Raw genomic sequence first — 14,504 nt, forward strand, 5'->3', positions numbered from 1 at the left:
CTTCATTTTATAGTCCAACAGAGAGATTAACATTATTTTAATAATTCTTTTTAAGAATGCATTCTTAAAATGATGTTAATCTCTCTTTTGGAAAATAAAATTAAATTAATGTAGAAATTTGATCAACACTAACAATTACGTTACATAATGTACATAACTTACATTATGCTACACTTATGTTATTAATAGAAATATTATTTTTATTCTGTATAAAAAAAGTTAATTATGATTTTAAAAGGTTGTTGCACAGATTGTTTAGAAATTAATTCTTATTCATATTTAGATTTTTTATTTTATTTTTTTAAATATGCTATATCAAAGATTTTTTTCAAAATTTTAAAAAACATTTTGTGTGTTATTTGTGAGTTAACGGACCTCCTACAGTAATTTATGAACAACCAAGGATCCCCAGACCCTGGTTTAAAACCTTGTGTAAAAAGGTGATTTGCAGCAGTTGAAGTTATCAAGAATTGTGTTCATTAGATTTACCTGTTCAAAGGACTTCAGTCCAGCTTCTTTGCCTAGCCGAATGATATCCTCCAAGATGGCATTTTTCAGTTCCTGTTTAAACACAATATCAGACATCAGATCTTTAAGGGTGGCTCAGGCCATTTAAACACTACAGCTCATTCAAAATCTCAAGTCCTAATGCTTTCAACAGCAAATAAAAAATTAAAGCATTGAATTGAAGAGCTTTCAAATGTCTTTTTTTCTGTGTAAGTGTTTTACCTTGCTTTTGCACATTTCAGTGTAGGAGCCCTCAATGCCTCTTTTCTTTACCCATCCTGGCAGAAAGTCTGGATCAGGAACCACAATACCCACTAAACATGCCTACAAAGACACAGGATGGGTTTACTCTCACTTATAGCACATACCCACACATATTCTATCCTCTGACCCACCAAACCACATCCACACGCTCTGATTCACTGCTGTGTAGAAGTGACAGTCATTAAGTCCAGGGTCCTGTTTGGGTACAGTGCTCAACTCTGCAAATTGTGTTGTAAATAGAAATGGTTGATGGCCTTCAGACTACAGAGCGCAAACACAAATAAGCACGGGACAGTTTGAAAGCCGCTGCCTTTCAGTGGGTATCAAATTAAAGGGTTACTCCACCCCAAAATGAAAATTTTGTCATTAATCACTTACCTCCATGTCGTTCCAAACCCGTAAAAGCTTCGTTCGTCTTCGGAACACAATTTAAGATATTTTGGATGAAAACCGTGACCGTCCCATTGACTGCCAAGTAAATAACAAGGTCAAGGTCCAGAAAAGTATGAAAGACATCGTCAAAATAGTCCATCTCCTCCGTGTCACCATAGCGCCATTTTGGAGAGTGTCCACTGAACGTAAACTGCATATGCTGTTCTGTGTCAGCCGCACCACACGGATACGCTGTTTTCGTTCAAATCAAAGCTTAAATACACGTAGAATGTATCTGTGTGGTGTGGCTGAACGGGTTTGAAACGACATGGGGGTAAGTGATTAATGGCACAATTTTCATTTTGGGGTGGAGTAACCCTTTAAGTTGAGTCTTGGCTGTTGGACCCGTAGTCCGCCTGATTTCCAGACCCGCACCCTCACCGCAAATGACAATGTAATTTCACCCATTACATCAAATATTAATGGTTCACTGTCTCTCACCTGCAGACTGTCTCCATGAACAAAGACCTGAGCCACAGGGTCACTGCGGATGTAGATGTTCTCAATCTTCTCTGGAGCGATGTATTCACCCTGAGCCAGCTTGAAGATGTGTTTCTTCCTGTCTATAATCTTCAGAGTCCCATTCTAAAACAAGAAATACTCAACTTCACTAATTAAATAAAAAAGAAGGTGCGAGATTTCTGTTCTCTTAAAACGCAAGCATTAACTTCAAAATATTACAAAATTTGCAACAATTTGGAAGAACTGTGCAGAAGTTCAGTGGACACGCATGCAGTAGTGTGGAAAAATCTTGATCACGATAACTTTTCTTTTTTCTTTTGAACTTTATATTTCATCAAAGAATCCTGAAAAAAATGTATTAGGCAGCACAACTGTTTCAACATCATTGATAATAATAAGAAATGTGACACTGAAGACTGAAGTAAATGGCTGCTGAATATTCAGCTTTGCATCACAGTAATATACATTATATTTAAAAAAAGTTTTTAAAACAATTATTTAAAATTGTAATAATATTCACCAAATATATACAGCTCTAAGTAGTAATTCAAGAGACCTGTTATCACAAATAAATGCATGGTTGCAAATTAAAATTATTTATTTAATTAAACCTTTTAATTTGACCATTTTAATTATCACATTAACTTAATATTGGTGTAATTTAAGCACCCACCCACTGGATAAGAAGAATACAAGTTGAAATTAAGTGTTATTTTATGGGTTTGTAGTGAAGGGAAAACCTGTTTAATGCTGTTATGTTTGACATTTAAAAGTGATGTGCTAAAGGGTACTGCTCGTGGTTAGGTTGTTGGTGGCTACATGAAGGTAAAAACTACACTGACTCTATGAGCACTAATACCAGTGACAATTAATATCTTACTTGTTCTTTAAAATGTACATACTAATAATGTTATGTCTTCTGCTGCTTTAAATACTTTAGGGCTTTAAAATCGGGCAGATTCTGATTGGCTGTCAGTGTGTTTATTGTTCATCAGCTGATAAAATCATTCTGAATATTGTTCCTCTGTGTCATTATTCTTATAGCTGTGGTGTGGACTATTCTCATAGAATTAGAACGATTATTAAAACTTTATAGTTATAGTAATAATCCTTGAATGGGCCTTAAGACATGAATATCTCTTGCTTTGTTTTTCAGTATTGCTGTTTTTACAGTAGTTTTAACCAAACAGCATTCGTCAATGTCAAAATAATGTTGGCCAATCAAATCAAAGTAGGCGGGGTTTACTGTTCACACAAGCAGAATGCAAATTCCAGCGTGACGCGTCAGTTTTGAGGTAAGATGGAAATTTGCAAAATGCAAATCATTTAATATGTCAACTGTTTTATGATGGAAATTTTAAATGACTGACAGCTATATCAAATCAGAGAGAGAAAGATGAAAGTGGGGCTTATTGGCACAGTGATTAACCAGAAAAATTAAAAATGGCTCTTCATGCCCAAAAGGTTGCCGACCCCTGAAGTAGACGATTCACAGAAATAAGGACACTGATTAAATTAGAACTGAACTGGGAGACTAAAAAAAGATACGAAAGAGAGTAAATAAGGCACAGAAGTGCTAAGAGAAGATATGGAATTTACCGGGAGCCATTTGCCGACATCTCCAGTGTGCAGCCAGCCGTCTTTATCTATGGCCTCTGAGGTCCGCTCTGGGTCCTTCAGGTAACCTTGAAACACATTTGATCCTTTCACACACACCTGTGGAGGACACACACACCCCCACACCAGTCAACAGAGGTACACCATTAGCATTAGCCACAAATACTGTCAATAGAGCTTAACTTGTATTAAACCCAGAACACTCCTTTTAAAATTCTATAATTTAACTGGTGACACACCTCTCCCTCTCCATTTGCTGCAAAATAATTCATTTCAGGCACATCCAATAGTTTAACAAAGTTACAGGGCAGCGGTGCTCCCACATGACCTGAGTACAGAGACCAAGAGAGTTTGTGTTACAGGACGTTTATACATTACTTAAGGTGTATCTGTTTGTTTTATGTGTTAACACGTGTACATCATCTTACCTGCTGTCCAATCTCCAGGAAGTGACATAGTGCAGCCTGCCGTACACTCAGTCTGCCCATAACCCTCATAAAACTACCAAAAAAAGAATGATAAAAAACAGTAACCTTAAAACCAGTTGTGGGAATACTGATAGCAGGAGAACAGAGGTCTCTGTGTGTTTGTGTACCTGGCAGCCCAGCGCTGCTCGCAGGAAGGTGAGGACGGTTGGAGAGACAGGAGCGGCTCCAGTGATCATGAGCCTCACACGTCCACCCAAACTGGCCTGTAGGGGGAGTCACAGGAGTCACTTTAAGGTTATGGTACATAGTAGCAGAAAACAGTTGTCACAGTTCTGTTTGGAGTGTTATGTTCATGCATAGTTTAGTTACAAAAAGGTTATAGAGTTAAATTAATTAATAACTGCATTTCATATCTGTGACAGTTATATAAGTGACAGTTCTGAGCAAACTATTGTAGATGTGACATAAGCAGAAGAACTCGTACGGTCTATTCATAACAAGGCTCAATACTGCGGTATTGTGGTGAAAGAGAAAAAAATAAAAAAATTCAAACGCTGTTCTTTTGAACTTTCTATTCATCAAAGAATACTGAAGAACAATGTATCAGTTTTCACAAAAATAATAAGCAGCACAATGGTTTTCAACATTGATAACAAGAAATATTACTTGAGCAACATAGCATATTAGAATGATTTCTGAAGGATCATGTAAGGATCATTACACTTTCAGTAATGATGCTGAAAATTCAGCTTTGCGTCACAGGAAAAAATTACATATATATATATATATATATATATATATCATAATATTTTCATAATCTTTTATATATTTCATAATATTACTTTATTTTTGATTAAATAAATGCAGCCTTGGTGAGCATAAGACACTTTTGGAAAAACATGAAAAAACACCAAAAATGATAACCAATAATTAGAAAGATAACTATAAACAATATTACCTTTTAATGCATTAATTATGCCTTGTAATGCACCTTAAAATGCATTGTATGATCTGATCAATAACTGTAACCACAGTTATAATACATTATCTATTAATTGTGAGAAAGTATAATGCATTAAAACACATTATGCATTAAAACATTTTACTTAAAGCCTTTATGTATAATGCATTATAAAGGTATTCAAAATGTGTGTTGTAATGCATTATACATAAAGGCTTTAAGTAAAATGTTACCAAAAATCATTCTGAAAATGATTCCAACAATATCGTTCCTTTGCATCAGTATTGTTATGGCTGTGGTGTGGACTTCCATATTTTCATAGAATCAGAATGATCATTACAACTTTACAGTTATAGTTATCGTCCTTGGTGTGAATGAGCCTTTAGATGATACATGATTTATCTTGCTTTGGTTTTTTTTTCTTTGCTTTATAAATGTTAGACATTTGGATGCGGAGTATTTTTGAATTTGTGTGTTGCTAGGCAACAGAGTCTTTATAGGTTCTCTATGGTTTCCATCAGATTGTTCTGTCCTTGGGCTCTAACACACTCTTTCTCCGCTTTGTCTGGTTACCTGCACTTTGCTGAAGATCACTTTATCCCACATGCTATCCTTCCTCACAACTCCACTTTTAAGCTCCGCCTCTTTCCTACTGGTAGCAAAATCCAGCAGCCATCTTTTGAGAGGAGTGTTCGCCTGTCCGAAGATCTTAATGCAAACATTCATGAATGTATAATGAGCAAAGATCACGGAGTATATTTAAGCTCACACACATAAATGCAAACAGTTTATGTGTGTATAACTAAACAGAAGTACCTTATCAAACATGCGGTTGAGTAGTCTGGGCACTACAGGGAATATAGTGGGCTTAAGAGTCTTCAAATCGTCCATCAGTAGACGGATATCACCCTGAAAATATCCAATCCTGGCCCCATGGACCAGAAGCACACCCTACACACACAACAAACACAATTATGCAACAAGAATATAATGCAAATTAATCTCTCTCTCTCTCTCTCTCTCTCTCTCTCTCTCTATATATATATATATATATATATATATATTCTGTAGCCACAGATGCAGTCAAGAAATCAAAATATCATATATTTAAAGGAATAATTCAACCAAAAATGAAAGTTTGCTGAAAATGTACTCCCCCTTAGGCCATCCAAGATGTAGATGAGTTTGTTTCTTCATCAGAACAGATTTGGAGAAACTTAACATATAATCACTTGCTCAATGGATCCTATGCAGTGAATGGGTGCCGTCAGATTAAGAGGTCAAACAGCTGATAAAAACATCACAATAATTTGGATTTCTTTATTACAAACATGCCGCTTTTCACTTCACAAGATGTTAATCGATGGACTGGAGTGGTGTGGATTACTTGTGGATTATTATGAGGCTTTTATCAGCTGTTTGGACTTTCATTCTGACGGCACCCATTCACTGCAGAGGATCCATTGATGAGCAAGTGATGTAATGCTAAATTTCTCCAAATCTGTTCCGATAAAGAAACAAACCTATCTACATCTTAGATGGCCTGAGGGTAAGTACGTTTTCAACAAATTTTCATTTTTGGGTGAACTATTCCTTTAACCAAAATATCCCTTAAAAATTAACTAAATGAACTTTGTTACAAACTGTATAGAAAATATATTAAACAATTGTTTAATGACTGTGTGCATGCATAATACATACCTCGACCACTCTCTCAAACATGTGTGCTAGTGGTAGGTAAGAAATGTGAATGTCTGTCTGGTTTAGCATGCAGTGAACCTGTAAAACACACACACACACGTGCGGTGTGAAATAAAGCGTACCTCTACAACTCTTTCAAACATATGCGCTAACGGTAAGAAGGAGATGAGAACATCCTGAGGACTAGGTTTCAGCAACCCCTAACCAGACGCATATACACATTTACAAACACATCAATACACAAGACACGAGGGAGGATGGAACAGGAAACAGACAATTAAATGAGAAAATGAGGCACAAGAAGAGGTGAACATAACAGAAAGACAAAAAGAATGAAGTTGATTTGAAGAAAACATTTCACTTAACAATTAACTGGCAAAATGAAGGTAGCATGCTCCTAAAAACTGCACAGATCTGATCTGCCATTTAAATCTCACTGGCTGTGATTTTTGCTCATTTCCCGAGAAAGACTACAATTTTATATATATTAATTTAGCAGATGCATTTATCCAAAGTGGCTTACAAATGAGGAAATACATTGTTAAACAATACATTTTAAAGGATACAGACGTGGAAATCTCTTGGCTTACCTCTGTAACTTTAATGAAAGCGGAACAATTGGAAACAACGTTTCCATGTGTGATCATTGCTCCCTTTGGACTTCCTGTTGAAAAAAAAAGAAAGAAAAAATGATACATTAATTCTCTGAGTGAGATGGAGTCCTAAAAAATGATAAAACATGACAGGATACAATGAGGCAACATCTGAAAGACAGATTAAAAATTAAAATGAATCAGGACTAGGGTTGTCAAACTCTAAAATGACAACAACAAAAAAATTATACAAGTATCATAAAAGATGTTCTGTATGACTAATACACTAAAAAGTCGTCTTTTTTCTAAAGGAATAGTCATTATTCACAAAAAATCTTGAAATTCACTCTACAGTAGTTCTCCTTGGCACATTCAGTTGATCCAGTTCATAAAACCAGTCTGAATGATTTGTTCATGAATCAGACTGATCCTTTTCTCCAGTACAAATCAAATACTCAATCACTGTTGCAGCCACATTTGTGCATACTGTTTTGTTCTCTTTCATTAAAAAGGATTAGAATGCATTAATGTGTTAACTACAAAATAGTCCTGAGATTAATGACAATTAAATAGTTAAATACATAGTAAATACAGTATATAAACAATTTTACCTGTAGTTCCACTTGTGAAGCAAATCAGTGCCAGGTCCTCTGGTTTAGGAGGCTAGAAATAAAAAGGCAAAATGAGGACTAATCACCATGAAGAAGAAAACAAATAATAAAGCATTCAAATAAAATTATTCATTATTCACAGTTATAAGTCTGTAAATCAAAACAGTGCTCAGTTTTACTCACAATGGGTGTCTTGTGGTTGGCTTTGCCAATAGCCTGCCAAAAGAAAGACTTTATTTAGTGCAGCACAAATACAAGATTAATGGGATCACTGCTTACCAAAGGGTGTCTTAAGTGTGTGTTTGTGTGTGTGTGTGTAATCAAACCTCCAGCTCCTTGAGGCTCAGGACCTCAATGCCTTTCTGTTGTGCTTGTGCAGTCAGTTCACGGTCAAAGTTCCCCATGATCACTATGGTTGTGACGCTGTGCTTCCGGCCAGATACACAGTCCAGGATCAAACGAGCCTTATCCGGGATGTCACAGATCACAGTGGAGATGGTGGCTACAACAAAGGCTCTTACTCAAAACAAAGTTCTCATCATTTCAACAACACGACATGTCAACACAATTTCCATCTTCATTAAAATCTTCAAGTGAAATTAAAAATAGTTTTGGTAATTTTCCTCTGAAACCCTCCACCTACCCCAGCTCCACCTGTCTAGATCTGCTATGGGATATATGGATATATACATGCTCACAGCAGCTTGTCTGTGTATCTATTGGCAGCAGCAAGTCCATACTTGCTCTACAGCAGCAACAGCGTGCAGCCGATCTAGCACACCAAGTCCAAATACAATAATATTGTAATAACCTTTAACATGCTAAAATATTACAAGAGTTCTTACGATTGAAATATGATTACTAATTATCTAATTAATTGGATTTTAATTCCTATTTCAGTAAACAAAACACTTTTCTGAAAAAGGACACAAACAATTTTGAAAGTCCTCATTAAAAAATGTTATTTAAAAAATAAAAGCTGAATGGAAGGGAAATATATCATAAAAGTATTGCACAGAATTGTAAAAAATGCTGTGCGCTTGCTCACCTTTGTCAATGATATAGCTGATGGCCTCTGTACCAAGTGTATCATACAGTGGCACTGCCACCAGTGAATATGTGTAACACGCCAGCTCTGAAATCGTCCACTACAGAAATTGTACACACAATTGAATCAGTTGTGGACTATACATACTGTATGCACAAATAAGCTTATCTTACATAGAAATAATATAGAATGAACAAAACAGAATTAAGAAGTTGCCACACCTGCTGTATAATAAGCAAAGCAATTAATGTAGGATTTAGGGCTGTCAATCAATATGTAACTGAAGTGATTACATGATACTTTGATATATTATCGCATATATCAATATTCCTTACAAAGCCCCTCAAATGAAGATAATTCAGAAGTTACTATATAATTGTGGCAGACAAATAAAGCACTGAATAAGCAAAGTCAATATATTGCTTATTTTATTTTTATATGAGTGAACATAAGCCTGCCATTCGCCTACAGTCCTGTGTTCACCAAAACCATCATATTTGAGGTTGACAGTTTTAGTAGGAATCTGTGTCTGTGTGCATGTGATTACCTCTGGCCTGTTCTGTGCAAAGATGCCAATGTATTTGTCTCCTGTTTGACTGTGACCTCTGTGGAGTAATGCTGAACCTGCGAACTCTGCCCTGTCTGCTACCTATACAAACCCATGAACACCATATGAATATACACAACTTACTCAAATGAACAGCCATATGGGATAAAATAGAAACAAGACAGGGCAATAAATAAAACATTCAGAGAATAAAAGGCTACACTAGTTCTGGAATAAGATTTCAAATCAATTTTGCTCAGAATACAAAGCAGACTATAGCAATCTTACCTCTTTATACAAAAGCCATTTATATGGCTTGCCCGGTTTTCGTGATCCCAAACAAGGACCATTATCTATAAAAATAACACACAAAAATGTGAAGATCTCACGCATGATGACAGGCTTCATTTTTGGGTGATTTTAATATCTACTTTAAATACTAGTTGACTTACTTGACACTCGTAGTCCTCGTAAGAAAAATTCATACATTGTCTGAGCGTCTTTATAGTAGTATGTCATGTATGTGTCACCGTCCTGTAGAATGGACCGACGAGCATATCTACTACCCTGAAAAACAAAACAAATAATCTATGTTCTATACCAAAAAAAAAAAAAATCATATAACACCTCCTTACTCCAGGCAAATCCGCTCTCACTTCATTTTCACACCAGATTGATAATCTGGCAAAGTGTGAACAGAAACAGTGAATCGTCCCAGTGCTGTTGTACATCAGTACATCAGATATCTTGTAACGCCAATCAAATTTGAGGACCAGCAGCATTAATTTGTCCAAGATAAAAGTTGACAGCAGGAAGAAAATACAATTTACTTTCCCTGCATTAGGGTTTGATTAAAAAAAAAAAAAAGACCAGGGCATTGACAGCAGAAGGAAGGAAGACTTCATGCTAAAGGAATTTACAGATGCTCGCTTTAAAGCTGTCGCCAACATGTTTCAGTATGTTACCATAGCAAACATACAAGAAATGGTGAGAATACCCAAACTCTTTCAGTCAAAGACAGAGATCAAGGACATACATCCATAATTACACACATCTGGTTGAAAGAGGCTGCAGTTATTTGTATCCAAAGCAAAGTTACAGTCTGCACCTGTGTACACACACATATACACAAAAACTACTCAGTGTGTGAGAACAAAAGTGTGTGAGAAAAAAAGCAGGAATGTGATGAAAAACCATTCCAAAAACAGCTGTAGGTGGGCTGTCCCAACACACATACACTACCATTCAAAAGTTTGTGGTAAGTTCGTTTTGACGTTTTTTGGAAAAAAAAAAAAGTCTCATGCTCACCCAAATATATCTTTATTTGATCAAGATATAGTAAAAAGAGTAATACTGTGAAATAGTATTATAATAAAAAAAAAAGTTTTTTAAAAAGTGTCTGCTATACATGAAACGTATTTTAATATAGTCCAGTCTTCAGTGTCACATGATCCTTCAAAAATCATTCAATATTTGGTGCTTAAAAATCATTCCTGTAGAAATGTTGAAAATAGTTGTGCTGCTTAATGTTTTTGTGGAAACCATGAAACCACAATGCACGGTCACAAGAAGCACAGCAAATGTTTTCTGCACTAAGACCTAACAAAATGTATAGTATGTCACAGAGATGGGCAACTCGGGAGTTCATACATGCATGCAAAAAGACATGCCGTGGTGTACCCAGAGGAAGCCACAGTGCACAGAAGCCATAAGCTGAACTGCTTTTTACAGGAAGCTTGCAAAAAATCACTGTCGCATCTGACAGACGCCTTCACCCTTTTGCCTCTGAAATGCCTTCAAAGGTCTTTGAACGTGTTAAATAAATGTGATTGTTACACATTCATGTCTCACAAGCTATGATAGTGTGCAGGACTTCTCATGACCTTGGTGGATTTGCAAGCCATATGGCTGCTAAGCAACTGTTGGAAATCAGAATGCACTAGTTTTTTATCAATCTTCTGGGAGTTCTTTTTTTTTTAAACCAGGTGGCCACAATGAGCATTTCCAATGAGGAATTAGTCGTTTGATTTCCCAAAGTTTTATGGCAAAGTTTAAAGTGAAATATAAGGCATTAAAACAAGTAACACTGCAACAAGATATCCTCAAGTGCAACTGTGTATTCTGCTTTCTTTAAAGGGGTCATATGATGTGATTTCCTTTCTCTTTGGAGTGTTACAAGCTCTTGGTGCATAAAGAAGATCTGTAAAGTTGCAAAGACTAAAGTCTCAAATCCAAAGAGATATTCTTTATAAAAGTTAAGAGTCAACCACGCCTACCTAAAACGCCTCGTTCTAACACGCCCCCACATATCTACGTCACTATGTGGAAATATTAGCATAATGCCACCCAAATATGATCTTTAAAATAGCATCATATGACCCCTTTAACAAATGATTGCATAGTTAATATTTAATAATCTCAAAATGAAATAGTTACCACATTGCTGCATGCCAGAGTATTAAAGTGTCATCATCTAAACAGTAGTTGGTTGTTTTGCATGTAGGTTATATGGGTCCTTCCTGTTTATGTGGCCTGAAAAAACTATAATGTAGACTACCCAGAGTTTTACACACAGACTGACTCTGAGAGACTATTCTACCTGAACCATTTCACCTCACCATTGCTCAACAAATTAGTTTTGTGATATAACATATTTATGGAAGCATTTTGACACCTACCTGCACCTCCACAGACTGCATGTGGAGGTCACAGGGTGGTTTAAGTGCTTTGGGACGGGTGGCCAGCCAGTATGTGGTGATGGCAGCGAACGCACCCATGCCCATGAGGGTGTTGGTGGGTAAACTGCGCACATACTGCCTCAAGTCGTCCAGCTCAGGTATCCGCAGGTGCCGGATCAGATCCTGGGCCTGCATTGCTCTGCCAGTTCAGCTTGTTCAAGTCTATAAAAAGAAAACACAGAGGGATGACTTTAGTGAGACACAAAGCCTGATTGTTAGCTGAAAATCAGTTTGAAATTCAACCATTTAAGTGAATGCTTCATTTGTATATATTTATGGTGAATATTTGACATTACTTTCGTGTCTGTGTTAACTCATATTGAGTAAATGACAAAGAAAAATACATTTTGTACGAAAATGAATAAAGCAGGAGATTGTAGTCAAAGAATAATTCAAAAATTATTTCTTAATCCAGTAAACTAGGAATGCACAATATTCTACTATATTTATTGCAACAAAATATTTAGTATAATGTATTGTTTATATTTATTATATAAATTATATTATTATTTTGTTATTCTAATTTGATCAGTATATGTTTTATAATTGTATCCATCATTTATATTGCACATTATAGTGTTGTGTTGTTATTGTTTTTTTATTTTTTTAACAAATGAGATGTATAATATTCAAATATCTACTCAACCCACCCAAAGAGTCAGAATATCCTTTCATTTTATCTCTGTATTTCTCTGCCTTGTTCATCACAGCTCTATATGAGCAGAAAATTGGGCTATAATAAAAAACTACAATAAATATTTCAGCTGCGTCAGCCCATAGCCTCTAGCGCAGTATTTCTCTGTACAATTTCTCCTCTTGGAAGTGGACTAATTACAGACAGGAAGACTTCAGACACTTCTGCAGCTTGACTTGACTACTCTCACAATAAAGAAACAGCTTCTCTGAATCAGTGAGACGTTTGCTGATAATATCTCTGAAAACACTTCATCTTCACAGAGAGGGTGAAAATGAATGCTAAAGCCTGTGAACAGCACTGTTAATGTGTTGTAGATAATACAGTGGGCCTTCACCTCAGAGGTCTGTGTGACACTGGCCCGCTGTTTTATCCGCAGACTTATATACACTACTAGTCAAAAGTCTGGAATAATGAAGATCTTTCTACTGTTTTTGTAAGAAGTCTCTTATGAAGTCTCCAAGGCTGCATATTTCTGATATTATAAATATTACAATTTAAAATAGCTGTTTTCTATTTGAATATATTTTCAAATGTAATTTATTTTCTGTGATGGCAAAGATATTTTCAAATAGAAAACATTTAATTTAAATTGTAATAATTTTTCACAATATTACTGTTTTTACTCTATTTTTAATAAAATAAATGGTGGGCCTTTGTGAGCATAACAATATTAAAAAGTCTTAATTATTCCAAACTTGCATAGGGTATTTCTACAAATACATCAATATTGTTACATATGGCATGACATAATGGTAAGCAACAGAAATTTGTCAAAGATATAAAAATTCAAGTGCAGAAGAATTATTTTATCATAATGTCATGATGCACCACATTTCGAATTATTTCCAAATTTCAAATTGGTTGTAAATTAATAAATCTGTCTAATCAGTGAATGAAAGCCAATGCTTTTAGTGTTTTAGTGCATTTACAGTGTAATCTGCACTACAAAAAAAAAAATTTTTCAAAGTTGTAAATAAAACTACATTTTACAACAAGTAAATACAATTTAAAATGTTCTACTTCAAAATGTCATGTTTAATTCAGTAAGTTACTTGAAAATCAGTTCTACAAAGTGTACCATAAAAGACGACAGTAATGTACAGGACAATGTCACTTTTAAAGTTCAGTTTTAATTTATTTCAGAATTTATTTCACAAAGCGCAAATAAACCAATAAAATAAAATGTCAATATCAGCTGATAGCAGATCGCCAATGTCAGTATTTCTCAAGATGAAAACTTTCTCTAGTTTCCATTCTACTAAAGTCCCAGTGCCTCTGACCTTGAACTAACCCAGTCTAAAGATCAAAAAACACACTTATAAGTGAGAACATTCAATAAAGATTTTTTGCTTTATTTATGAATGGATTTTTCCCACTGAGGATGCCGGATTTCACTTAGATTTACCTCACTTCTGGGACAATATTATACCCAAAGTATTACATGCAAACACACACAGCTTGACAATGTCACTTTTCTGATGGAATCAAAACTGAAGGATGGAAAAATACTCACCCTGGCCTGCAGCTCTAGTTGTTAGGTTACTTCTGTGGGTGTGGGTATTAGCTCTATTGTAATATTCTGTTTTTTAATGGATGCTTTCTGCGTGTCTGTTGTTGTAGTTAAACTGACCTAAGCAGCACTGAAGGAAACTATTGGCTATGAATAGCAGAATGACCCTCACGTACAGCAATACCACCACGCGGGTCTCTCTCGTTTTCTCTCACTCTCTCTGTCAATCTTTCACTTTCCCTCTCGATTTCTCCCTTTCTTTTTCTCATGTGTCTCTCATGCACTTTTCATTTCAGACTGATTGTTTTTAAGTCCTGTAGTCTGTTTTAGCAGATGCAATCGTGTGTGTGTGTGTGTGTGTGTGTGTGTGTGTGTGTGTGTGTGTGTG

At 35.6% G+C, this 14,504-nt stretch overlaps 1 protein-coding gene across 4 annotated transcripts in view; it reads right to left on the minus strand.

The window, feature by feature from the left end:
* The window catches only part of LOC107702334 (long-chain-fatty-acid--CoA ligase 1-like), a 37,271-nt gene that overhangs the window by 16,264 nt on the left and 6,503 nt on the right, over positions 1–14,504 (minus strand). For 2 of the 4 annotated variants that reach the window (XR_001635750.1, XM_016504617.1), the window contains exons 2-20: positions 11,850–12,071; positions 9,624–9,738; positions 9,460–9,524; positions 9,172–9,273; positions 8,625–8,724; positions 7,903–8,078; positions 7,760–7,792; positions 7,577–7,628; positions 6,963–7,036; positions 6,373–6,450; positions 5,488–5,622; positions 5,245–5,379; positions 3,878–3,973; positions 3,711–3,783; positions 3,522–3,610; positions 3,265–3,381; positions 1,645–1,788; positions 730–831; positions 490–561 (exon numbers count right to left, since the gene is read on the minus strand). Coding sequence is in view for 3 of the 4 variants with exons in the window: in XM_016504617.1 (XP_016360103.1) it covers positions 490–561; positions 730–831; positions 1,645–1,788; positions 3,265–3,381; positions 3,522–3,610; positions 3,711–3,783; positions 3,878–3,973; positions 5,245–5,379; positions 5,488–5,622; positions 6,373–6,450; positions 6,963–7,036; positions 7,577–7,628; positions 7,760–7,792; positions 7,903–8,078; positions 8,625–8,724; positions 9,172–9,273; positions 9,460–9,524; positions 9,624–9,738; positions 11,850–12,044 (1,953 nt within the window). In the remaining variant the exon portion in view is untranslated. Of the gene's footprint in view, positions 1–489; positions 562–729; positions 832–1,644; positions 1,789–3,264; positions 3,382–3,521; positions 3,611–3,710; positions 3,784–3,877; positions 3,974–5,244; positions 5,380–5,487; positions 5,623–6,372; positions 6,451–6,494; positions 6,573–6,962; positions 7,037–7,576; positions 7,629–7,759; positions 7,793–7,902; positions 8,079–8,624; positions 8,725–9,171; positions 9,274–9,459; positions 9,525–9,623; positions 9,739–11,849; positions 12,072–14,119; positions 14,454–14,504 lie in introns of those variants that run through there. The other 2 variants (XM_016504618.1, XM_016504619.1) reach the window with 2 other exon arrangements.

The sequence above is a fragment of the Sinocyclocheilus anshuiensis genome, unplaced genomic scaffold (genome assembly GCF_001515605.1).
Source record: "Sinocyclocheilus anshuiensis isolate Anshui unplaced genomic scaffold, SAMN03320099.WGS_v1.1 scaffold86, whole genome shotgun sequence".
NCBI classification, from domain to species: Eukaryota; Metazoa; Chordata; class Actinopteri; order Cypriniformes; family Cyprinidae; genus Sinocyclocheilus; species Sinocyclocheilus anshuiensis.